Source organism: Cnephaeus nilssonii (assembly GCF_951640355.1).
Source record: "Cnephaeus nilssonii genome assembly, chromosome: 16".
NCBI classification, from domain to species: domain Eukaryota; kingdom Metazoa; phylum Chordata; class Mammalia; order Chiroptera; family Vespertilionidae; genus Cnephaeus; species Cnephaeus nilssonii.
The window spans coordinates 38,115,233-38,142,585 of NC_137087.1; the positions used below are offsets into that span (position 1 = coordinate 38,115,233).

The window sequence follows — 27,353 nt, forward strand, 5'->3', positions numbered from 1 at the left end:
CATACTATTGTCAGTGTCCATGGGTTATGTATATATGCATGCAAGTTCCTTGGTTGATCTTTTCCCACCCACTCACCCACTTCCACCATCCCTCTGAGATTCAACAGTCTGTTCCATGCTTCTGTGTCTCTGGATCTATTTTGTTCAACAATTTATTTTGTTCATTAGATTCCACATATGAATGAGATCATGTGATACTTGTTTTTCTCTGATTGCCTTATTTCGCTTAGCATAATACTCTCCAGGTCCCTCCATGTTGTCTCAAAGGGTAAGAGATCCTTCTTTTTTACTGCTGCTTAGTATTACATGGTATAAATGTGCCACAGCTTTTTTATCCACTCATCTACTGATGGGCATTGGGCTGCTTCCAGATCTTAGCTATTATAAATTGTGCTGCTATGAACATAGGGATGCATACATTTTTTCTGATTGGTGTTTCAGGTCTCTTAGGATATACTAGTATTTGATCAATGGGTCAAATGGCAGTTCCATGTTTAATTTTTTGAGGAAACTCCATACTGTTTTCCTTAATGGCTGCACCAGTCTGCATTCCCACCAGCAGTGTACTTGGGTACCCTTTTCTCCACATCCTCGCCAGCACTTGTCATTTGTTGATATGTTGATGGTAGCCTTTTTGACAGGTGTGAGATGATACCTCTTTGTCGTTTTAATTTGCATCTCTCCTTTGCCCATTTTTAAGTGGAATATTGTTCTTTTATTACTGAGTTGTAAGATATATATTCCAGATACAAACCTTTTGTTTGATATATGATTTACTAACATCTTTTATTTTGTGGGTAGTATTTTCACTTTCATGATGGTATCCTTTGAAGCACAAAAGTTACTAATTTTGAACAAGTCCAGTTTATCTTTTTCCTTTCAAGCTTTTGATAGTGTCATATATAAGACACTGTCGCCAAATCTAAGCTCACTTACCCCTACATTTTCTTCTAAGAGTTTTATAGGTTTAGCCCTGACTATTAGGCATTTGATCCATTTTGAATTAATTTTTATGTGTTGTGGGGTTATGGGTCCAATTTAATTCTTTTGCATGTGGCTATCCTGTTGTCTCAACACCATTGTTGAAAAGAACTGTTCTTTCCCCCACTGAATTGTCTGGCACTCTTGTTGAAAATCAGTTGGTCATAGACAGTTTTATATCTGGATTCTCAACTCTATTCCATTGGTGTCTGTCCTTATGCCAATACCTCGTAGTCTTGTTTACTCTTGCTTTGTGGTAAGTTTTAAAACCAACAAGCATGAGCCTCCACTGTCCCCAAAACTGCCTGGTACTGGCACAAGAACAGACATATAGATCAATGGAATAGAATAGAGAACCCAGAAATCGACTCAAACCACCATGCTCAATTAATACTTGACAAAGCAGGCAAGAGCATACAATGGAGTCAAGACAGTCTCTTTAATAAATGGTGTTGGGAAAATTGGACAGATACATGCAAAAAAATTAAACTAGACCACCAACTTACATCATACACAAAAATAAACTCAAAATGGACAAAGGACTTACACATAAGATGGGAAACCATCAAAATATTAGAGGAATCCACAGGCAGCAAAATCTTAGACATATGCCAAAGCAATTTCTTCATTGATACAGCTCCTAGGGCAATGGAAACTAAAAAGAAAATAAACAAATGGGACTACAACAAAATAAAAAGCTTTTGTACAGCAAAAGAAACCATCAACAAAACAACAAGAAAGCCCACTGCATGGAAGGACATATTTGTCAATGTTATCACCGATAAGGGTTTAATCTCCTACATTTACAGGGAACTCATACAACATAACAAAAGATAACCCAATTAAAAAATGGGCAACGGACTTAAAACATAAGGAAGGCCAAGAAAACATGCTCAAAGTCACTAATCATCCGAGGGATGCAAATCAAAATAACAATGCGGTACCATACCTGTCAGAATGGCTATCATCAACAAATCAACAAACGACAAGTACTGGTGAAGATGAGGAGAAAAAGGAACCCTCATGCACTGCTGGTGGGAATGCAGACTGGTGCAGCCACTGTGGAGAACAGTATGGAGTTTCCTCAAAAAACTAAAATTGGAACTCCCATTTGACCCAGTGATCCCACTTCTAGGAATATATCCCAAAAAACTAGAAACACCAAGCAAAAAGGATATGTGCACCCCTATGTTCATAGTAGCACAATTTACAATAGCTAAGATTTGGAAACAGCCTAAGTGCCCATCAGCAGATGAGTGGATTAGAAAACTGTGGTACATCTACACAATGGAATACTCCGCTGTGGTAAAAAGGAAGGAATTCTTACCATTGGCAACAGCATGGATGGAACTGGAGAGCATTATGCTAAGTGAAATAAGCCAGTCAGAGAAAGATTAATATCACATGATCTCACTCATTTGTGGAATATAATGAACAACATAAACTGATGAACAAAAACAGATCCAGAGACAGAGAAGCATCAATCAGACCATCAAACCTCAGAGGGAAGGTAGGGGAGGGTAGGGTAAGGGGGAGAGATCAACCAATGGACACAGACACCTGGGTTGAGGGCATGAGTGGGGAGGTGGGAGGCAATGGGGGGGATGAGGACACATATGTAATACCTTAATAAAGAAAAAAAATTTTTTTAAAAAAGAAGCATGGGCCTTCAACTTTGTTCTTTTTTAGGATTGTTTTGGATATTCTGAGCCTTTTGGTTTTCTATGTGAATTTTAGAATCAGTTTTTCAATGTCTGCAAAAAAGCTAACTGATATTTATAGGAATTGTGTTGATTCTGTATATCAGTTTTGGAATTATAGTAATTCTACAGGATGTTTTTTAAACAAATTCTTGACAATGATACATGGACATGGAATGTTCCTTAATTTCTTTCACCAATATTTTGTAGTTTTCAAAATATAAGTTTTAATTTTTGCTTTTGATGTTGTTGTAAGTAGAATTTTAGAAAATATATTTCTATTGATTTCTGAGAATAAAGGAGAGGGAGAGAAAGAAACATCAATGATGAGAGAGAATCATTGATCAGCTGCCTCATGCATGCCCCACACGGGGAACCGAGCCCTCAACCCGGGCATATGCCCTGACTGGGAATCGAATGGTGACCTCCTGATTCATAGGTTGGAAGTTCAACCATGGAGCCATACCAGCTGGGCTAGAATTGTTTTCTTTTTAAAAAAATATATTTTATTGATTTTTTACAGAGAGGAAGGGAGAATGATAGAGAGTTAGAAACATTGATGAGAGAGAAACACCAATCAGCTACCTCCTGTACACCTCCTACTGGGGAATGTGCCCTCAACCAAGGTACATGCTCTTGATTGGAATTGAACCTGGGACCCTTCAGTCCGCAGGCTAACGCTCCATCCACTGAGCCAAACCAGCCAGGGCTAGAATTGTTTTCTTAATTTCATTTTTGAGTTGTTTGTTTCTTTAAATCTCCCCTCCCCTTCTTTTCTTTATTATTACTTTTTTTAGTATATATGTTTTAATCAGATTAGTTTCAGAACAAATAACAGATAAAAATTACTTTAAAATAGTTGTATTTATATTCTACGATTTGCTCAAATACTCGTTTTCTTATAAACATTCTACAGGATGTTTTTTAAACAAATTCTTCACATTGTATCTCAGTGACTATGACTTACGAAATTTTAGGGAAATAGTTTTGGGTGTTTTTATAGCTTAATTTGTACTAAAGAGATGGCAGGTGGTCACATGCAGTCCATGTGGGATTCTAACATGACATTTAGTGAGTTTTCTGACGTGGACGGACATTCCTTTGATGCTGAAGGTGTAATGCATCCTTTGAAAGAAGTGATTGTAGATTTGGATTATTGTTTTCTGCATCTTTCAGTTTTTCTGTGTTCTGAATTAATGTGAAATCGTGTGACTCTGGGATTCGATGCCAAAATGTTCCTTTGAAACTTAGAAAAGACTAGTTTTACTGGTGGATTTTCCCTTAATTCTGTCTCGATAATATTCATTATTTACATAATAGCCAAATCTAATAAATTCTTGACCTCAATCGGTGCATGTAATTAGCACACTGTTACACACCTATCACTTCTGCATCTGGAATTAGTCCTGGATTAGGTACATCAGCCTAAAATACAAACATATGCTTTCTCCTAAGAACAGGGCCCACTAAAACAGAGTCTACGACTTGATCGTATTTTTCACTTTCTGCCGAACCCATATAGATAATTTTCCATTCCATGTCTTCAGACAGGTCCTCAATGTACTCGAAGGTGATCTTTTTTTATAGTTTCTGTTTCTCTGTTGAGGTATCCTATATTTTCATTATTGTGATAATATCTTCCTTTACATTGAGCATTGTTAAACTAGCAACTTAAAAATATAGTCATTGCCCTGTTTGATGTGGCTCAGTTAGTGAGAGTGTCGTCCCATACACTGAGAGGTGGAGGGTTTGATTTGAGTTCAGGCAGGGCACATACTCAGGTTGCAGATTCGATCCCTGGTCGGGACACGCACAGGAGGCAACTGGTCAAACTTACTTTCTCACATCGATGCTTCCCCCTCCTCCTTCCCTCCCACCCTCTCTCCCTCTCTCTCTCTCCACATTCCTCTCTCTAAAATCAATAAAAAGTGTCCTTGGGTGAGGAGGAAAAATCTTGCCCTCTAATTTCAACATCTGGGTTATCTCAGAGTTTGTCTTTTCTTTGGAGAATGGGTTACATTTTCTTGATTCTTTTTATGTCAGTTAATTTTGGATTGTATCCCTCACACATGCTGGAATCTGTTATAGTCTTCCAGAGTGTTTTGGTTGATTTGGTTTTTGTTTGCTTGTTAGTTTTAGCATGCATTTAATTTGGTGAAACTCAAATTACAGATTCCAACAGCTGAAATATCAGATCAAATTTTAGCTTTAGCTGGACTGTGTGGAGTCTGCCCTGTGTGTGCAAAGTTCAGAATTCAGCCAGAGATTTGGCTGAGTTTATACAGAATTTGCTCTTTCTCTCTGGCTCTTTACTTTCTGGGTTTTCTCTATCGTCCAGTGGCTGTAGTGACCCCTGATTCTCTTATACTTTTTCAAGCCAGAGAGACTGGGTTTTTTATCCAGCTTTTAGCTGCCCCATACACCGTGTACTGGGTTTACCCTCAGGTTAAAAACTGCAAAATTGGGAGACTCACCCAGTGCATGCCCTTCTTCCAGGTAGGTATTGAGAATTCTCTAAAGTATATGCCTACTTTTGTACTCTTTCCAGTCAATGTCTTCAGGTATTTGTTTTTTCATATTTTGTCTAGAGCTTAAAATCTGTGGAGGGTTAGTCCAATAAGAACTTATTAGAAGCAAATCATTACAGTTTTTAAAATGTTAACATTTTTTCTAATTGTGTAGAGCCATATCTTGCAACTTAGCTATTTTTAAGCACAAAATTATATCCTATATAATAAAAGGGTAATATGCAAATCCACCAAACTGCAGAATGACCGGTTGCTATGACGTGCACTGACCACCAGGGGGCAGACACTCAACGCAGGAGCTTCCCCCTGGTGGTCAGTGTGCTCCCACAGGTATGGGGCGGGAGCCTCTCCCACCTCTGCAGCAGTGCTAAGGATGTCCCGACTGCTGGCCCATGGGGAGCGGGCCTAAACAGTCTGTTGGACATAACCCAAGGGCTCCTGGACTGCGAAAGGGTGCAGGCAGGCTGAGGGACGGGCACCAGGCCTCTAGTTTTTAAAATAATACCTTTTGATCTGTTTTCCAGTGAAGTATTATAGGTTTTACTTGGGACATTTAAAATCTGTCTACTTTTATGCCTTATCTTTGTTATTAGGGGTATATCATCTCAGAATACATAAAAGCCTCACTTGGAATAAGCATGTATTTGTTGAGATCTTTTCTGTCAAATAAAACTAAATTTTTGTTTTGTTTCTTAGCTTGGTTAGATCTTTCAGAGAATGTACAAGGTGTAGCTATATTAAAATTAAAATAAGATTATATTTTTCCATAGGAATAGATCTCATTTTATATATATTTGATAATTGACAGTAGGGCAATGGGGAAGTCTCAATGAAAAATATTTTCTAATGGTTTGGTAATAGAACTTATGACATTAAATTATCCACTATTAAAGACTGAGTATGGTTTGCTTATTGTCAGGAGGGGTGTTTTATTTTAATTTTTATTTAAAAAATATATTTTTATTGATTTCAGAAAGGAAGGAAGAGGGAGATTGAAACATCAATGATGAGAATCATTGATTGGTGCCTCCTTCTCGCCCCCTACTGGGGACCAAGCCCACAACCCAGGCATGTGCCCTTGGCCGGAATCGAACCTGGGACCCTTCAGTACCCAGGCCAACACTCTATCCACTGAGCCAAACCAGCCAGGGCAATAGGGGTGTTTTAATAGTTAAAAATTTTTTTGTATTTTATTTTATTTTTTTTAAGTCAGTTTAATTTGAGCTTCTCTTATATTAAAAAATTTAAAAATATATATATATTCTTATTAATTTCAGAGAGGAAGGGAGAGGGAGAGATAGAAACATCAAAAATGAGAATCATTGATTGGCTGCCTCCTGCATGCCCCTACTGGGGACCAAGCCTGCAACTCGGGCATTTGTCCTTGACTGGAATCGAACCTGGGACCCTTCAGTTCACAGGCTGATGATCTACCCACCGAGCCAAACCAGCTGGGCTTTTTTCTCTTCTTTTCTTTTGTATTTTAATAGAGTCTGATCTTCATGTATTAGAATACTTCTTAACTGATTTGGAGGAAATGTATTTCTTTTCTTTTTAAAGGTGAAGTGGATCCTAAAGAGAGGATAGCACGCCAACGAAAACTATTACAGAAAAAACTTGGCCTTAATATGGGAGAAGCCATTGGAATGAGTACTGAAGAACTCTTTAATGATGAAGATTTAGATTATACCCCAACTTCAGCAGCCTTTGTAAACAAACAACCTGTAGGTAAAACCTTTATTTGTTTGATTTTAAACAATAATACAAAGGGATGATTTCATTTTGCTATGCAGTTGCAATTTTTAAAAAATGCCGTCCTTAATTCTGTTCATTGCTGATGTCTTTATAAATTGGGTTTCTGGTGACAGATTTTAAAGAGATAGAAGTTCAACCTACCTTGTAGAGACTGGACTGTTAAAGAGAGCTGTGGTGGACCTTATGGAGCCTCTTATATTGAGAAATCCTAGTTGCACCAGTTGCTCTTTCCTTTGTTCTTTAGCAAAGGGAAAAAAAAGTAAATGTTTGAGAGAGTGGGATAGTAAGGGCTTTCATACTCAGATATGAATCTAAAATCTTTAGAGCTGTGATTCATTTTTTAATTTGAGAAAGTAACAAACATGATAAAAAGGACTTAAACATTTAAAAAGGATATACAATATGAAGTAAAAGAAGTTTCTTTCCAATAATTGATAGATACCCATGTCTCCATGCCCCATAGGCAATCCTTTTTTAGTTATTTATGCATCCTTCCTGAAATGTTCTATGTGTAGACAAGTATGTGTGCCCCTTTAAGCCATGTTTACCTTTACTGACTTCATGTAACTGAAATATCAATATATACAGATTGATCACATTCTTTTGTAATAGCCTCAGGCTATTTTGTTAGTGGCTCTACCATACTTTTGTTCTGTATTGCCCGTTTTCTCTCTGTTCTTCCAATTTTCCATAGATGCCTGTGCACTTCTTTTTTTTTTAATGCCCCAGACTCATTATAAGCTGTGGCTTTCTCCTCAGAAAAATTAACATACAAGTGAAATACTACCTTTCAGGGGTTCAGTACCCTTTCCTCTTGCCCTTGCAATATTCTTTTAGGGTTCTGTGAGCCCTGCTAGTATTTCCTGCTTTGCAATTATAAAACCACCTTCTAATTCCCTTGGCCTTGCCTTTTACTTAAGTTGAGAATGGTCTATTTGCCTTTATAATAGTTGTTCTCTTAACCATTAGAATTTGTCAACTTTATATTTTTAGGGTTGGGGGTGTGTGATGATGAATTACCTTTGCAGACAAAGAACAATATTGCACATACTGGAAGGGAAAAGGAAAAAAGTATAAAGAGGCAGAAAATATAATGACAACCAATAAAGAGTGGAAAGAAATGAGGGACAAAATGGGGTAAATAAAAAAGAAAATAGAATTAAACAAAGGAGAACAAAAGTGTAGTACTGTATTATCACAGTGTGGTAATTGGGCATGGTGTAAGAAAATGAATGGGCACCACACACCCCTGGGTCCGGGTGAGGCCACGCGCCCCTGGATCCGGGTGAAGCTGGGTCCCGGGTCCGGGTGAGGCCGTGCGCCCCTGGATCCGGGTGAAGCTGGGTCCCGGGTCCGGGTGAGGCCACGCGCCCCTGGATCCGGGTGAGGCTGGGTCCCGGGTCCGGGTGAGGCCGTGCGCCCCTGGATCCGGGTGAAGCTGGGTCCCGGGTCTGGGTGGGGCCGTGCACCCCTGGATCCGGGTGAAGCTGGGTCCCGGGTCCGGGTGAGGCCGTGTGCCCCTGGATCCGGGTGAGGCCGCGCCCCTGGGTCTGGGAGAGGCCATGCGCCCCTGGGTCCGGGTGAGGCCACGCGCCCCTGGGTCCGGATGAGGCTGGATCCCGGGACCGGGTGAGGCCGCACACACCTCGGTCCGGGTGAGGCCACGCGCCCCGGGACCTGGGTGATGCTGGGTCCCAGGTCCGGGTGAAGCCGCGCCCCTGCGTCCGGGCGAGACCAAACCAGAGGGAGTCGGACCTGCATTACCACCATTTGTCCACCATCCAGAGCTGAAAAGTCAGTGCCGACATGTACACATAAGGAACTGGTGGACATTGAAATTGGGTCTCAAAAGAAGTGTTGGTCCAGAAAGAAACTTACTACAGACTGATTCATTTGCCTGTCAGCATAACTATTATTGCTCGTCTCACATTCGGTTCTTATAAGTATATTTCTAGTAACACATGGTCTCACTCATCTAGGGGAAATGATGAACAACATAGATTGATGAACAAGAACAGACCCAGAAACAAGGAGGCATCGATCGGACTGTCGGGCCTCAGAGGGAGGGTAGGAGAGGGTGGGGGTAGGGGGGAGAGATCAACCAAGGGACTTGTGTGCATGCATACGAGCCTAACCAATGGTTAAGGACAACAGGGGGGTGGGGGCATCCGCAGGGAGGGGTGGGGGATGGAAATGGGGGGATGAGGACAAATATGTGACACCTTAATCAATAAAGAAATTTAAAAAAAAATAAAAGAAAATGAATGGGCAGGTATATTAGAGAAAATGGTCAATATACAGAATAGTTGGACATGGGATGGGTAACTGCCAGTTTATGGTTTGAAGGATCCAAGTTTGGTTGTAGTGGACCTTTGGGAGGAGTTACTGCTGCATTAGCTCATTACTGCTGCATTGCCTTATATGTGCACCAATGGTCCCTGGGTCAAGACTGTAGCATGGCATCCATACAGTCGCCTTAATTGGTTGTAGAATGGTAAATTTCCTTTGAATCGTAATCAGTTAATGGCAGAAAGGATCTTTAGGCTTGGGCTCAAAGCAGTTCTAACTTCATAGCCTTTATAATGTCTAACATGAATGGAGAAGAGATAAAAAAACAGTAGGCAGTGAGTGCTTTAGAAGAAGGGTGCTTATTGGGGTAAGTTGACTATAGGATGCTGGACCAATCACTTCTGGCTATAATTAAAAATTTTTTTTTCAGCAGATGATAATTATCAGTTTCTTTCATTGACATTCTTTATTCTTACAATTTTTGATTGGTATTATGGTTATTTTGAAATCTCATGTCTTTTTTGTGGGTTAGGATCATACATTTGTGTCAGATCCATGACATAAGAAAAATTAAGAAACATGAGCATCTGTTGGGATTTGGAAGAACAGGGAAGAAGAGAGTGAAATTATGGTACAGCCATACAGTGGAGTCGCATGAATCTCTCAAAAAAGAAAGTGATCAATTTGTATATAGTGAAATTTATAGACTTACTCCTCTTTTGGGGCAGAGACTATGGATATTTATTTTGACTTCTTAAGTTCAAACTCTGTTCTTTTATTCTTTTAGACTCTCCAGGCAGCTGAACTTATTGACTCAGAATTTCGAGCAGGAATGAGCAATAGACAAAAGAATAAAGCTAAAAGAATGGCCAAGTTATTTGCAAAACAGAGATCCAGGGATGCAGTGGAAACTAATGAGAAGAGGTAGAAATCTTTTTCTGCTATTTATTTAAAATAGTACTGCTATATAGCTTAAATCTGTGTCTGCTTGATCTATAAAACATTTTGCTGACATTGTCTCTAGCTGTGGAGTACCATTTGGATTGTCTTGCTCAACTGTCAGAGAATATTTACTATTATAGGGACTAAGACAACTCCCAGAAAAATCTGCATGCAGATGTTTTCCTTACTAATTATGAACTCTGAATGAGGGCTGAAGGTCTTCAAAGGGGAGCACATTTCAGGCAGAGGCAACAGTGTAAATGCCTTAATCATGGAGTAGTCAAGAAATAGAAAGAAGGGCCATATAGCCAGGATGGGTGGATGGAAATGAGAGTAGTAAAGAGTGAAGTCAGAAAGATGATGGTGTAAGGGCCACAAGTTAAGAATAGTGCATTAGTAAAATGAGAACTATTATTGTATTACATTACCTGTTTCTTAGGCTGATGGCTAAACCAAATAACAGTTAATAATTAAGGCTTGTTTACCTAACTTGTTATAGGAAAGAACTCTATGGTTAAACTCATGGGCCTCACATTCTTTTTTTCCCTCTCTCTCATGTTATTAATGAGTCATTAAAAGTGGTATCTGTGCATGGGTTGGAGCAGCATTTCTCAAAGGGTGGTATAAAAGAACCCTCTTCAGAAGCACTTGAGGGACTTGTTAAAATGCAGGATCTTGGGCCCCATTCAGCTCTATTATATCATAACTTTTAGTGGTATTAAAGAAGTGCTTGAGTAAATGATGAATTAAACATGAGAGCCTATAAAAATAAGTGTTTGTTGCAGATGGCAATCTTTTGACATTTTCCCCACCTATATAAAGCTAAAAAGTAAGTGTTTTACAGTGTTTATTTAAAAGCTAGGCACAGTAGAAGACAAATAATAAACATCTAGTTGGTATAAATTTTTATATGAGATTATTTTATTTTTAAGTATAGAATCTTTATTGCTTGTAGCTAACAAGATTTTTTTAAGTTAACAGTTCATTAGGAATTTATGGTAACTAGTAATTGTTTCGACTGGCTTTTATTTATATAAGCACTTTTATCCAAATATTTGAATATTGGAAATATTAGATCTTATTTCTCAGATTTGTGATTCATTCATTCCACGAATATTTACTGAATATCTTCTCTGTGCCAGATACTGTACTAGGCACTCAACATACAGTAGTGAATAAAATAGATAAAAGATTTCTGTTTTTTTGGAGCTTACATTCTAGAGCAGGGGTCTGGCTCTGCCTTGGCAACCACAGGCGGGACTTGAAATTCAAATAAATCTAGGAACTTTTTTCATAGCAACATAAATTTATATTAAGTGAATTATGTTAAGCAAATTATGTCATAACTATCTGAATGGCCCCTGGCAAATAAAAGAGGTTCCCCACCCTTGTGCTAGAGGGAAAGATGTGAAACAAGATAAATAAATAAATCACATGTTAATGATAAGGATTAAGAAGGAAAAAAGAGACAAAGTAAGGAACATGTGAAATATTTTGGGGTAGAAAATCTAAAATTTAAATGGACCAATCAAGGAAGGATTCACAGAGTTAACTTTTCGGGTTCTGAAAGAATCCTCACTTCTTTCCACATAGAAGGAATAGCAAGGGCAAATGCCTGGAAGTAGAAACGTGCCTAACTAGTTCAAGGACTATAAGGTGACCAATGTGGCTAGATTGGAGAGAATTAGAGTAAAAACAATAAGGAGTGAGATTAGAAAGGCTCAAATTTCATTCATCATCTTATAGGAAATACTAGAGGCCCGGTGCATGAAATTCGTGCATGGGAAAGGGGTGTCCCTTAGCACAGCCTGCACCTTCTCCAATCTAGGACCCCTCGAAGGATGTCTGACTGCCCGTTTAGGCACGATCCCAGTCAGACATCCCTCTCACAATCCAGGACTGCTGGCTCCCAACTGCTCGCCTGCCTGCCTTCCTAATTGCCCCTAACTGCTTCTGCCTGCCAGCCTGATCACCCCCTAACCACTACCCTGCCAGCCTGATTGATGCCTAACTGCTCCCCTGCCAGCCTGTTTGCCCCTAACTGCCCTCCCCTGCAGGCCTGGGTCCCCCCCAACTTCCCTGCTCTGCTGGCCTGGTCACCCCTAACTGCCCTCCCCTGCTGGCCTGATCGCCCACAACTGCCCTTCCTTGCAGGCCTGGTCCCTCCCAACTGCCTTCCCTTGCTAGCCATCTTGTGGTGACCATCTTGTGTCCACAGGGGGCACCCATCTGGTGTGTTGGAGTGATGGTCAGTGTGCATATTATTCTTTTATTAGATAGGATTAGATAGGATAGAGGCCTGGTGCACGGGTGGGGGCCAGCTGGTTTTCCCTGAAGGGTGTCCCAGATCAGGGTAGGGGTTCCCTTGGGGCATGGGGCAGCCTGGGCGAGGGGCCTGTGGTGGTTTGCAGGCTGGCCACACCCCTCGGTGACCCAAGCGGAGGCCCTGGTATCTGGGATTTATTTATCTTCTACAATTGAAACTTTGCAGCCTGGAGTGGAGCCAAGCCTTCTTCTTGCTCTGTGGCCGCAGCCATTTCTGTTGGGATTTATTTATCTTCTATAATTGAAACTTTGTAGCCTTAAGCGGAGGCCTGGGCCGGCCAGGGTGTGCAGAAAGCTTGGCTTCCTCCATCGCCGGGGAAACCCAAACCTCCCTCTTGCTCTCTCCATGGCCGCAGCCATGTTGGGTTAATTTGCATACTCGCTCCTGATTGGCTTGTGGGCATGGCTTGTGGGTGTAGCAGAGTGATGGTTAACTTGCATATTATTCTTTTATTAGATAGGCTATTTGGCCAAACAAATTACACTATTAAGATGGGGGCAACATTTATAGAAAATTATGCTGTACATACCTTGACGGTGCTAATTTGTTCCTTTCCATTAATTCAGAATAGTTTTACTTGTCTTCTCCTTTGTAATATTTTGTTATGAAGCCAGCCTCAATATTTTTGGTCCTTTAGTCATAAAATAACATTCCTCATATTTTCTGGAAACATTTTTATTTATCAGTTGTCTCATCTCTATGTTTTTCAAGAACTAATAAAATTATAGTGTGTTACTCAATATATTACTTTTCTCCTGGGTACAGAAGCCTAAAAAAGTTATGCTGGGCCAGATTTAGGTTGTTAGACCAAGGGAGTTTGAGAGGAACTGGTTCTAGAGAGGCAGAAAACAAAGACTTGTTAAATTTGAGAACCAGTTTGAAAATAAGAATTCATTGACTATTTTATGTTCATCAATAAGGATATATTTTTGCTTAAAAAATTTAAGTGGTTAATTAAAAAATTTTTTTTATTGATTTCAGAGAGGAAGGGAGAGAGAGAGATAGCAACTTCAATGATGAGAGAGGATGACTGATCGGCTGCCTTCTGCTTGCCCCCACCAGGGATCAAACCCGAAATCCGGGCATGTGCCCTGACCAGGAATCGAACCGTGACCTTCTAGTTCATAGGTCGATGCTCAACCACTGAGCCATACTGACTCAGTGGTTAATTTTAATTATTTGATATATGAAATTATAAATAAATCATAAGAATATGCCAAAACATTTGTTCAAATGATGGGTTTTCTTACATTTATTGTGATTCACATCCTTATTCACGTTTCAAACAATGACTTTATTTATTTATTATTTTTTTTTAAGCAATGACAGCACTGATGGAGAGCCAGAAGAAAAGAGACGAAAAATATCAAATGTTGTTATTAATCAGTCTGCAAATGATTCCAAAGTCTTGATTGATAATGTTCCAGATAGTTCTTCCTTAATTGAAGAGGTACTATTGAATGCCCTAAAGTGTCCTTTGAAATTGTTTATAATTTTTTTCATACTAATGTGTCTGTAGATAGTATTTAATAATCTGTCAATTGAAATAAATTATATTAAAAATCTTAATAGAAATTTTAATTATTTAAGCATGTTAAGACCTGACTGTTATTATTATATCTCTACATAAATACACTTTATTAAATTACTTAAATTATTAGCATAAAATAGACCTTTTGATTTAGTAGTAATACTGTGTTTTTTTATTTAGACAAATGAATGGCCTTTGGAAAGCTTTTGTGAAGAACTTTGCAATGACCTTTTTAATCCCTCCTGGGAGGTATGATTTCTTTCTTTATCTTTTTTTTTTTTTTAACCTATTGTTTTTATTTATTTTCTTGGTATTATTTTTTTAAATTGAATTTATTGGGATGACATTGGTTAATAAAATTATATAGGTTTCAGGTACACACTTCTATAATACATCATCTACATATTATATTGTGTATTATGAATTTCTATCTTAGGACTGCTTCACTGTGTCCCATAGATTTTTGGGTTGTTGTGTTCTCATTTTAATTTATTTCAAGGTATCTTTTGATTTCTTCCTTGTTCTCATTGTTTAGTAACCTGTTATTTAGCCTCCATGTCTTTGTTTTTCAGTTTTTTTTCTTGTGATTGATTTCTAGTTTTATACCATTACGGTCAGAGAAGATGCTTGATATGATTTCACTCTTCTTAAATTTACTGAGACTTGTTTTGTGTCCTAACTTGTGTTCTGTCCTAGAAAATGTTCCATGTGCATTTAAAAAGAATGTATATTCTGCTGTTTTGGGGTGAAATGCTTTGAAGCTATCAATTAAATCCATCTGATTTAGTGTGTCATTTAAGGCTGCTGTTTATTTTTATGGTTTCTGTGTCCTTTTCATGTGTTGTAGTTCTTAGTAAGTTCCTTGAGCATCCTTCTAACCCCTCCCCCCCCTTTTTTTTACTCTGTATCTGATAAATTGCTTGCATCCATTTCATTTGTGTGTTTTTTTTCTTGAGATATCACCTGTTTTTTTCATTTGGGGTCTGTTTCTTTGTCTTCCCATTTTGGCTGCATCTTTGTGTTTGTTTCTGTGTATTAGGTAGATTTGCTATGACTCCCAGTCTTGGTAGTATAGCCTTATGTAGCAGGTGTCCTGTGGGACCCAGTCGTGCAGTTTCCTTGACCACCTGAGCTGAGTGCTCTAGGAATGATGTCAGGAGGAACCCCGGCAGCTGAGATATCTCTCCTGAATCTCAACCGCCACCTGTGGGAGCATGGCCAGCCCTCACTTCTCCACATTTCCTACCAGTCTCGCTGTCTAGTTTCTTTGTTATAATTTTTCTAGCTTTATTTTCTTTGCCAATGAAGGGAACCATGTCGAGCACAATCTGTTTTGTCATGGTTCTTATTCTTCACTTGTGTCCTTTTCAGGACCACTGCTCAAGGCATTTTATATTACCAAGTAGAAAACTTTGGACTGATTTTCACCTTTCATATCATTTTTGTTGTATTTTTTTAGTGACTTGTTCATTTCTTTGTATTATAGTTCAGTCTCTATAATACAAAGGCTTGTACATCTCTCCAAGACAGTAAAAATTTCCTGTGGACAATTTTGATTAAAAGTAGAAATTTCCACAACAGCTTTTAAACCTCAAATATATTTCTTCAAAGAAAATTTATAACAGGTCCCAGTATGTAAGAGAGATAAAAGTAAAGTTCCTCTGGTTGAAGTTGAGGGTTGGTGGTCTCAAACCATTCTCTTCCTCTTATATTGGCCTCTGGGTAATTTCAGAGACACTGGTTTGGAGTACCTTTTAGCAGTCTTTCTGCTCCTAGATAATATTTCTGTTTAAAGCTATTCATGTTTTAACTCACAAGAGATCTTGGAATAAGTGGGTGCAGTGTCAGTGGCCTGTTTTCTCCCTTCCAAATGTCACTTCAGAAGGGTACAGGGATATAGTGAAGCATTAGTCATGAGATATTTTATTTGAATTGTCTTCTTTGCCACTTAACACTGGTAGCTTTAGAACTTAATTTTGATGCATATATTCTAAAATATTGATATTGGGACTATGAAGAACAATATATGATACTTTCTTTAATGTGGATAATGCTGAATGCAAATAGAGGGTACAAGAGGGATAGCCAAGAAGATTACATATGTCTCAGGAGGGTATTAGAATAGCTATTATCTTAGCTTGATTTAAAAACCATTTTACATAACCAAAATTATAAAATTTATAAATGTATTTCTCCTTGGATAGTAGAAGAAAAAAACATTTTTGTGAAATGTTACTTAGTTTATTCTAATTTCTTAAAAATTTAATATTCCCTTTTCAAATTAAAGAAAAGTTAAATTTGGTTTCTTAAGCATTTAACCTCTGACATTTGTTTTCTGGTTATTTTTAGGTTCGACATGGTGCAGGCACTGGACTTAGGGAAATACTTAAAGCTCATGGGAAAAGTGGTGGTAAAATGGGAGACAGTACTTTAGAAGAGGTAAGTCTAGTAAAGAAACAATTATTATCGAGTTTTAGTAGTTGACTCTTTTTCCAAGTTAGAGAAGTAACAGAGCATGTACGCTAAGGTAGAAATGAAAGATAAATAATAAGAAATATGGAAAGGTGGTTTTGAGGGGAAGAGTAAAAGTAAAAAGGTTAGGAAGAAGTTTATTTATAGACAGGAAGAACAAGTTCACAGGAAAGATGTTTAGAAACATTGAGTGGAAAAATACGTAGAAGCAAGAATATTTGAGCAGCACATACTGGATTAGAAAGTAGAGTAAAATGAGTAAGAGGATAGTTTAGAGGCCACTGAGCAATATGATTGGTATAGCATGGAGACACAGGTAACAGGATAGATAGTAAGTAAATGATAGATACAGTTGATATTAGAGTAGCCTTAAGTAGTTTCTTCATTTCTCTTGGAATGCAAGTAGTATAATATAATTTATGAATTTAAAGATTTTGTTATAGTGTATCTGAATCTAATAAGAGGATGTGGTTAATATTAAAGATAGCAATTGGAACTCTAATATATTTTGGTTATTGTTCCTACAGCTAAAATAATCTGTTCCAATATTTTAGTTTTTTGTTTTGGACCTAATATGTTTCCCCAAGCCCCAATACAAAGTGTGATCTTTGTTACTAAAAAATGATTGTTTAACAGATGATTCAGCAGCATCAAGAATGGTTGGAAGACTTGGTTATTAGACTCCTTTGTGTTTTTGCATTAGACAGATTTGGAGACTTTGTTTCTGATGAAGTAAGTATCACCTAAGGGAGGCTTTTCCCAATTAAATTTCAAATTCAGTAAGATAAGCCTTTTGAAATATGAGTTTTCTTCCTTTCTCATTTGTAGGTTGTGGCACCAGTTCGTGAAACTTGTGCTCAAACATTAGGTGTGGTGTTAAAACACATGAATGAAACAGGAGTTCATAAGACTGTGGATGTGCTGCTTAAGTTACTTACACAAGAACAATGGGAAGTTAGACATGGTGGTCTGCTAGGAATAAAATATGCTTTGGCAGTTCGTCAGGTAAACATTCAGTTTTTGAAGCATGTATGGGAGAGTTTCCCCCCCTCAGTTTCTTTTCATTAATTATACGAAATGACCCTAGATTCTTACTGTTAAACAAGTAAGTCAATCCTTCAAGATTTGCTTTTTTAGATAGTGTCATAGAGACAGGTACAAACAACAATTTAAGTACAAATCAAAAGATGATGAATTAGGTTTGGAAACCTGTTATTGTTTCATAGCAAGACCAATTCTAGGTGAGATTCCATTGTATGTGATCACAGGAATGGCCTCTGAAGGCTGGCTCTCTTGAGAAACTTGAAAAAAGAGTAGATTGGAATAAAGACAAGCAGGAAGGGGTTGCTTTTCTTTCTCTCTTCTCATACCCTTTTTGGCTATCAATGGGGTTGAATGAGAAATAGGCATTAAGGTTCTAATACCAGGGTTATCTATGTATGTGTGGTCACACAGGAAATTCATAGTCTTACCTTGAGAACATGTTCTGATTTTTTAAATCACACTGAATAATAAAGTACTTGATATTGTAGTCTTTTGCAAATAGGATTAGCTATATAGGCTCCTATTGATGTTATTTTTCTTTTCTGTTTATGTGATTCCTTTTTAATAAAGATTTGGATTTATGTTTTCATATGACAAGTTTAATAAAAAATGTTTAAGCACAATATTTGTACTACAGAAAGTTAATTTATTTTGATGTACTGTTTTACAGGATGTAATTAATACTTTATTGCCTAAAGTTTTAACTAAAATAATTGAAGGACTCCAGGACCTTGATGATGATGTCAGAGCTGTTGCTGCAGCATCATTAGTACCTGTGGTAGAAAGCCTTGTGTATCTTCAGACACAAAAGGTAAATTTAATTTTTTTCAATATTCTTCCTGTATAGCTTGTTTACATTTGGGGTATAAAGTATTAGGAAAAACATTGACTACTTTTTTTCCCTTACCCTCCATTTTTCTTATGACAGCCCTCTGGTATATACAATTCAATTATACATTATCCCTAGGAAGAGTGAATTGTGTCTATTAATGTTCTTCCCATTCACATACACACACTATGCAGGGAACTTCCTTGAGAAAAAGGCAAACATTTCTTCTTTAGTTTACTCTTGGTTTTTAGATATACAAGATTGTTCGTTTTGATTTTTGTTTTTAGCTTTTTGTTTTTTAATCTGGTCTCATTTTTTGAAGTGACTCTTCTCAAGGTCTATCTGTTTCCCTTGTATTATCAAAACCAGAACACGTATATTTGGAAGTGCAGCAAACAGTATTTTACAAATGAAATTTGTCTTTAATACTGCTTTAAATAAAATTACAAAGAGGGTCATGTCTATATGTTAACACTGTATTGTTTTCAAAGTTTAGTTTTTTACATAAAATAAAGTATTGGCTCTTTTATTTCCTGAATTCTCCCTCCCATTGTGAATCCAGTTAGGAAGAGAAGTTTCAAAATAGATGTGAGTGGCATTAAAAACGGGTAGGGAATTGTTAAAGGCAAATAGTATCCCCTTCTTAACTTTGCTCAAAACTGACTCGATTCAAGATCATTGGGATTGTATATGTTGTTGAATTAGTAGTGACTCCTGGGATACAAACAACCTGGCATGGCTTGTGAATATATTGTGTAAAATTAGTAACTGTTTCCTTGATAACTGATCTTATAGGTACCCTTCATTATAAATACATTATGGGACGCTCTTCTGGAACTAGATGATCTAACAGCTTCAACCAATAGTATTATGACTCTTCTTTCATCCCTGTTAACTTACCCTCAGGTCCAACAATGCAGGTAATTATTTCTATTTAGTGGAATAAAGTAAAAAATATTTACATAAATTTCCAGATACTTAAAGCCTAAAAATACAATAGTCTAGCTTTTATTTATTTTTATTTTTTATTTTTAAAATATTTTTATTGATTTCAGAGAGGAAGGGAGAGGGAGAGAGAGATATAGAAACATCAATGATGAGAGAGAATCATTGATTGGCTGCCTCCTACATGCCCTCTACTGGGGATTGAGCCCGCAACCCGGGTATGTGCCCTTGACTGGAATTGAACCTGGGATCCTTCAGTCCACAGGCCGATGCTCTATCCACTGAGCCAAACCAGCTAGCGCAATAGTCTAGCTTTTAGGAACAGTACTGAAGTTGGTGATGCCAAAGACTACAATTTTCAGGAAGTCCCCTCACTCCCAACTATCTAGCCACTAGCACATTTGGGACAGGAACTTAAAAAGGTCATATTCTTCTATATATATAAAACCCTAATCGACCAGTCAACTGTTCGACCAGTCGACTGTTTGACTGGTCGCTATGACACGCACTGACCACCGGGGCAGACACTCAGCACAGGAGCTGCCCCCTTTTGGTCAGTGCGCTCCCACAGCAGGAGCAATGCTGTTCAGCAAGCTTAGCGAGCTTACTGAGCGGTGGCAAGAGCAGCGGGGCTGTGATGAGCAGGAGTGAGGCGGCACCCGGCCTGGACTCGGGTACCTCCCTGGCCGCCTGCTGCTTTGCCGGCAGTTCGACATCCCCGAGGGGTCCTGGATTGTGAGAGGGCATAGGCCAGGCTGAGGGACCCCACCGGTGCACGAATATAATGTGCAAAGGCAGAGAGATTGAGTGAATCCAAAAAACATACCGTATTTTCTGGCGTATAAGATGACTTTTTAACCCAGGAAAATCTTCTCAAAAGTCCGGGGTGGAAAATACGGTACCTGTATCCCCCCCCCCCCCCCCGCAAGCAGCTGTCCCAGTGCTGGAGCTGAGAGTGAGTACTGTATTTTCCGGTGTGTAAGACCCGCGACTTTTGAGAAGATTTTCCTGGGTTAAAAAGTCGTCTTATATGCCGGAAAATACGGTAAATAAAAAATTTAGTGTCGTGTGCTTTCCTATCCTGATATTTGAAATGAAGCTCAGCTAATTAATGTATTCCCTGCTTTTTAGACTGTACAAGTAAATGAATAGAAAAATTGAGGTGATAGTGCATATAGGGAGTAAATGAGTTAATCTGTGTGAAAGCTCTTCTCAATTGCAAAATGCAGGAGCTTTTAATTATCCTTAGTTAGGGATTGGCAACCTTTTTGTGAAGTCAAATAATTATCTTTTTGGCTTTGCAGGCCATGTGATCTCTCAAAATTACTCAACTCTGCAGATAATGATATTTTTGGCTTTGTGGGCCATGTGATCTCTGTCAGAACTACTTAACTCTGCTAATGTAACACAAAAGCAGCCATAGACAATACATAAAAGAGTAAATATGTCTGTTCCCAATAAAACTTTTATTTAAAAACCAGGTAGAGTGGATTTAGTCTGTGGGCCTTAGATTTATTGACACTTGCTCTAAATAAAGGACTTAGGACTTAAAAAAAATCACCAACTAGATAGAGTTAGGAAAGCTACATATAATGTAAGAAAATGAAAAAATGTAGTGAAAGGTCTTTTGCCACAACGTGAAATAATGTACTTTTTAATTTTTCCCCCCAAAATTGCTTTATTGGAACATTTGCTTCATATATTGTGCTATTTGGCAGATACTTTCTAGTTTATGTCAGAAGAAATACAGCATGTCATTTGGAGCATGAGGAGTTACACTATTAACAAGACGTTGTTACTATGCTTTTACATATTTTGAGTCTGTGTTGCATGTGTACTAAATGTGTAAATTAATGTAAGAAGTCATCTTTTTTTATACAAACCTTCAAGTGTTGAAGTATTAAAAGATAGGCCTCCTGAGAGGAACTACATAACAACCGATAAATAGTTACATTGACATATTTTTTATTCATGCCTTTTTCTACAGAGGTATGTATTCCAAATGCTACTTACAAATCATTTCCTCATTCCAGGTAACTTTTATAAATCACTCATGGATGTGATAGGAATCTTATGGCTCAAGTTGTTAGCCTAGTTGTGGCTTTGCTTGCTTCCCTATTTAAAATCTAACCTGTAAGAAGGAAGATATTTGAGTTTTCTTAACTTAGTAATGCTAAATCAGGATACATTTCAAAGATACTACCATACCACCTTTTGCTCATTTGACATGTGGCAGAGATGGCCCCAGAGTGGATGTAAGTGATGTGTATGTTATGGTTGCCCACAGGATAGGAGTAAGGATTAGCAATCCTGATTTTGTGTAGGTTTACTACCAGCTAAGATACATGTCCCATTTTTTTTTTTAAATAAGAACAGATTGAGAATGAAAACATTATATTGGAAAGTTCTAACTTGATAAAGGTAATTTATGACATTAGCACCATAGAAGAACCTAATGTTAATATTTCTGTTCTTTATGACTATTTGCTCTGGCTATACTGGTGCTGTAATAACAGTTTTGAATGAGGGTATTAAATGAAGGTTCATATGAAAATTGTATTATATTTTTAGAGCTTACTCCTCTAAAAAGATAATAGGTCCACCAGGAAATGATATTTAGATAATGTATCAATGGAGTTTCAACTGAGAATAATTAGATTAACTTGTGTCTTCTTTATTAGTATTCAGCAGTCACTCACAGTTTTAGTTCCACGTGTCTGGCCATTTTTGCATCACACTATATCATCAGTTCGAAGAGCAGCATTGGAAACTCTGTTTACGTTATTATCAACACAGGACCAGGTAAGAAGGAATAACTATGTATAGCAATCTTGAAATTTATGTAAATTAATTTTTAAAAGTAAATTGGATCATAATGTTACCATTACTACATATCCAAGGATCAGGAGAATGCTGGGCCTAGTAGAAATAGGATGGTGACTATGTAGACACAAAAGGATATAATCATGATGAAGGCAGGAATATTTTAATAGTAATATTTTCATGTAGGTTATATTACTAGCACTTGAAATAGTGTTTAACACTTAGAAGGCCCTCAGTAAATATTATGAAAGATTGAATAGTCCCTTCCTGTCAAAGACCTGTTATTCTGTCTTTGCTGATGAATTTGATGGTTGGCAGAACCCATCTCAGATTAGGTTACATTTGAAGCTCTGTAGTACTTCTAAAGACTAACAATGAAATTGCTAGGCACTTGCTTCTTCTTAAGGATAACTCAAATTTTTAAGAGCATGATATTTCCAAGGATAGAATACTTCAGAAGTCACACACTGAAATGTCTATAGCAATCATTCAGGTAATATTCACATTCCTATTTTTTAAATAACCCTATGGGTCAAACAAAATACTAGAATTTAGAGAAATATCATAAGGAATCCATTTGTCTTCCATGCTCTTATTTATAGGTACTACAGTTTGAGCCAGTGATCTTTAAAAAGCATTCGTTAATTATTTTAGACAATAGATTATAGTACAGATAAATGTCTCCTTTGTGTTCACTAACCATGCATTTCTATGTGAATTAGGGATATTTCATATAGACTTGCTTTAATCTGCAGCATGCTACTGTGTTGCACTTCTATGAATCAGCATCTTTAAATTTTGTTTTGCATTATCTTTTTTATTTTGTCTACTCAGACTCTTCTGAGGAAAAACTATCAGGTCTGTTTTGTAATCCTCAGTTGATCAGGCATGGGTTGATATGACAAAACTGGCATGGGTTATTCTGAGTTTTTACTTTATTTTTGTTTTAGTTTTGTGGTTTTTATCTAAATGTTTTTGATGTAAGAACTGTATTCATAAATTCACTTGGATAGGCCTTTTAAAGTTACCAAATTTCTTCCCTTTGTGGTTTTTATTTTTATTTTTTTAAATAAATCCATAGGACTTTAAAAATACACACACACACACACACACACACACACACTGGGGGCCCAGTGCACCTTGAAAGGAACTGTGGGCCGCGAGGCTGCGGTGGGCACAGGGGCGGGTCTCAGCCCATCCTCCTAGCCCTGGCCCGGCCCCTCTCACTGCAGCCCCCAGTCCTGTCTGCCAGCAGCTCCACTCCTGCTGCTACCGCTGACAGCACAGAGCGATTGGGGCTGGCGCCAGCAGCTGGTACAAGTGGGGCCGATGAGCGGCGGCTGTTGCCCCGATCGCCCCTCAGGAGCAGGGGGAGGTGGAGAAGCCCTCAGAGGCAATCAGGGTTATCTATGAATGTATATGTCTATCAGTAAACTTTTTTATTGGAATATCTAGATTAACTAGTGTTGATAACCACTAACTGTTGTAGCCAGAACTTTGACTCCAAGATCTAGAAAGGTATGCTTCTAGACATGATCTCTTGTTTTGCTATGTTCTGCTGACTAGGTGAACTTTTTCATTCCATTTGCATACAGTCACTTTGTGAATCATGTTTGAAAGGCAGGTTTTGACATGAAGCTTATATTTAGCAGAAAGATATACATAAGATTGAGTTGGAATCTGAGTTATACTTAGTCCAGGTTGTAAGAAAATTTAACATGTGCATATGTAGAGAAGGAAAGAAAGGCCAAAAAATAGACTTTGGCTTTAGAGAACATTAGCATACTTCGGTTTGGACGGATTTTATAAAGATGTGGAAAGGGGAGCGGAAGTATAAATATTTAGCTACTTTCAATAAGTATTGGTTGAGCACATGAATGGAATAAGTCATTGTAAATTGTCTAAATACAAAATTGGGTTTGTGGGGGGGGGGGTGTTTTTTACAGTGGACCAAAGTAGGATTTCATACCAAATTAGTGAAAGAACTCAATGTGATTCATCACTTTAAAAACAACAACACATTTTTATTGATTTCAGAGCGGAAGGGAGAAGGAGAGAGAGAGAGAAACATCAATGATGAGAGAGAATCATCGATCGGCTGCCTCCTGCACACCACCTACTGGGGATCGAGCCCGCAACCCAGGCATGTGCCCTGACCGGGAATCAAACCTGGGACCCTGCAGTCCACAGTCTAACGCTCTATCCACTGAGCTAAACTGGCCAAGGCTGAGTCATCACTTTTGTGTGTGTGTGTGTTAATCCTCACCTGAGGATATTTTTTCCATTGATTTTTTAAAAAAATATATTTTATTGATTTTTTTATAGAGAGGAAGAGAGAGGGATAGAGAGTTAGAAACATCGATGATAGAGAAACATCGATCATCTGCCTCTTGCACAACCCCTACTGGGGATGTGCCCGCAACCAAGGTACATGCCCTTGACCGGAATCGAACCCGGGACCCCTGAGTCCGCAGGCCGACGCTCTATCCACTGAGCCAAACCGGTTTCGGCTCCATTGATTTTTAGAGAGAATGGAAGGGAGGAGAGGGGCAGTGGGGGTGGGGGGGGGAGAGGGAGGGAGGGAGGGAAGGAAGGAAGGAAGGAGGGAGGGAGGGAGGGAGGGAGAAAAATCAGTGTGACAGAAATACATTGGTTGTCTCCCGCATGTACCCGTACCAGGCTGGGATTGAACCTACAGCCCTTTTTTAGTGCTTGGGCAATGCTGTAACCACTGAATAACACTGGCTAGGGCTCATCACTTTTTTATAGCTTCTTTCCAGATCTTCCCTGCCACCCAAACTCATTTGCTATGGAGATAGAAAAGATTATTAATTTGCCTACAAGCAGGAATCAGGTGTTCTTGGTAATGATGATCAGATTGCTGCTTTTTTCCACACCTACCCATTTTTCAGAAATACTTGTAGGAAGATAAAGGGGGCGGGGGGGGGGGCGCATAGCAGAAGGGTGCTGGCAAGATCTTAGCCCATCTAGGATACCAATTTTGCCAGTTAGGGATTTATTGCCAACTACAATTCTGTGAAAGGACTAAAAATAGTACGGTCCCTGCTGTGCCCTGCTTCCTCACTATAATCCAGTTAAATAAACCTATAAATACAAAGCAACAGCACTAAGTTACCTGTCTAAATCAGTGCCTACTAGAAGACAGGTATAAAATAAACGAAAATCGGTGGGCCAGCTTTCAGTTTTATAAGAGATGGATTGACAAACTATACCTTGTGATCTTTTAAGATAGTACTAATAGTGAGCTAAAGGCATGTTACTTTTTGGAACTATGTTTAAAAGGAGATACTTGGCCCGGCCGGTGTGGCTGTGTTTGAGCATGAATCTATGAACCAGGAGGTTACCATTGGATTCCTGGTCAGGGCACATGTCTGGATTGCCGGCTTGTGCAGTCAGGCGTGTGCAAGAGGCAGCCAATCAGTGATTGTCCTTCATTGATGTTTCTATCTATCTCTCCCTTCCTCTCTAAAATCAATAAACACACACACACACACACACACACACACACACACACACACACACACATATGAGATATTTGTACAATTGTTCAGGTGGACTAAATTTGGTCTACAGATGTTTTCCCAGCCTTATTTTCTGCTAAGGAGACTTTATACTATGCGACTAGAGTATCTGCATTTTTTTAATTGTTTAAAGTATTACATATGTCTCCTTTTTCCCCGATTGACCTCCCTACCACCAACACTCCCACCCCTCAGGACAAGCCCCCACCGCCCCAGTGTCTGTGTCCATTGGTTATGCTAATATGCATGCATACAAGTCCTTTGATTGATCTCTAAACCCCGCCCCCCCCCCCCCCCCCCCCCGCCTTCTCTCTGAGGTTGGACGGTCTGTTCAGTGTTACCTTGTCTCTGGTTCTATTTTTGTTCATCAGTTTATGTTGTTCATTATATTCCACATGAGTGAGATCATGTGATATTTATCTTTCTTTGACTGGCTCATTTCACTTAGGAGAATCTGCATTTTTTTTAAATGCTAATTCCTGTGATGATGTTGATCTATGTATTCTGGGATGGTATTTTTTTTATTTGGTTGGATTTTTTTGTTTTTGTTTTCTCTTCTTTAAATTTTATTTTTCTCTTTATTTTATTAAGTTTAATTTTTAGAGTAGTTTTATGTTCACAGCATATACCTCCTCCCCACCATCAACATCCCACACCAGAGTGGTGCATTTATTATAATCAGTGAGGCAACATTAACACATCATTATCAGTCAAAGTCTATAGTTTTGTTTTGTTTTGTTTTGTTTTTTTTGCCCAGCCCCCTCCGTCCCCAAAGTCTATAGTTTACATTAGGTTTCAGTCTTGATATTGTACATTCGTTTTATGGGTTTTAACAAATGTATAATGACATATCTTCATTATTGTATCATACAGAATAGTTTCTCTATTCTAAATTCTGCCACTCTCCATCCCCACTTCCCCCTTCTCTACCTATTTATCCTTTCCTCCCCCTCGTTGACTTTAATAAGTGTAAAGTAGAATTTACTATAGTAATTAAGCTTGTAGCCTGAGAAGACTACTACAGTTTATATCACATTTATTGTTTATAAATATAGGAGAAACAGTATTCCTCTATAGATACAGCTTTGGGATCTACAAGCAACTGTTTGGATTTCCAATAATGGGTTTGAGGGTGGTAAATATGATGGGGAAGAAATCATAAAAGAGAAGAGATTATAGAAGAGTAATACTAAATTATTTGCTTGCTGCTGTTATAGCTTTCCTAATTGTCTGATGAGAAAAAGAGCTTTTCACTTTCCCTTTCCCTTTTAATGAAAAGTAGTTAAGGCATAGCAAATCAGTAAGTAGGCTACCACAGCTGATGATTTTGTTGTCTGTTTTAAACATCTTTCATATTATTTTGAGAACATATACCAGGTGTACCGGTTACTAATGCGGATTTTTTTCAATAGATGGAGTTACACATATGTTGATATATATGTGATTTGATATGTATGCTATTTTGTTGTATTGACAGCAAGCTTCAAAACTTCATATGTCAAATTTTCTGAAGGTGTTAACATCATAGATATTTTTATGCTTAAAAATGTCAGATTTCGTGCCCAAAAAAAGAGCATTTGTGGAAAGTTTTAATTCATTATTTTGAAGAAAAAGTTATCATATACTTCGGGAAACTTATGGTGAAC

General features: G+C 38.2%; 1 protein-coding gene and 1 pseudogene across 2 annotated transcripts in view; one reads left to right on the forward strand and one right to left on the reverse strand.

Annotated features, from left to right (window-relative positions):
* Positions 1-27,353, forward strand: part of BTAF1 (B-TFIID TATA-box binding protein associated factor 1) — a 114,587-nt gene that overhangs the window by 31,291 nt on the left and 55,943 nt on the right. The window contains exons 5-14 of the mRNA XM_079793800.1: positions 6,770-6,933; positions 10,041-10,177; positions 13,842-13,971; positions 14,233-14,301; positions 16,402-16,491; positions 17,161-17,256; positions 17,353-17,529; positions 18,239-18,379; positions 19,193-19,317; positions 22,024-22,144. Of these exons, the coding sequence (XP_079649926.1) occupies positions 6,770-6,933; positions 10,041-10,177; positions 13,842-13,971; positions 14,233-14,301; positions 16,402-16,491; positions 17,161-17,256; positions 17,353-17,529; positions 18,239-18,379; positions 19,193-19,317; positions 22,024-22,144 (1,250 nt within the window). The remainder of the gene's footprint in view (positions 1-6,769; positions 6,934-10,040; positions 10,178-13,841; positions 13,972-14,232; positions 14,302-16,401; positions 16,492-17,160; positions 17,257-17,352; positions 17,530-18,238; positions 18,380-19,192; positions 19,318-22,023; positions 22,145-27,353) is intronic.
* Positions 3,549-5,164, reverse strand: LOC307112494 (histone chaperone ASF1-like; annotated as a pseudogene). The gene is made up of 2 exons: positions 5,156-5,164; positions 3,549-4,256 (listed from the first exon to the last, which is right to left on the reverse strand). The product of its transcript is annotated as a histone chaperone ASF1-like (transcript).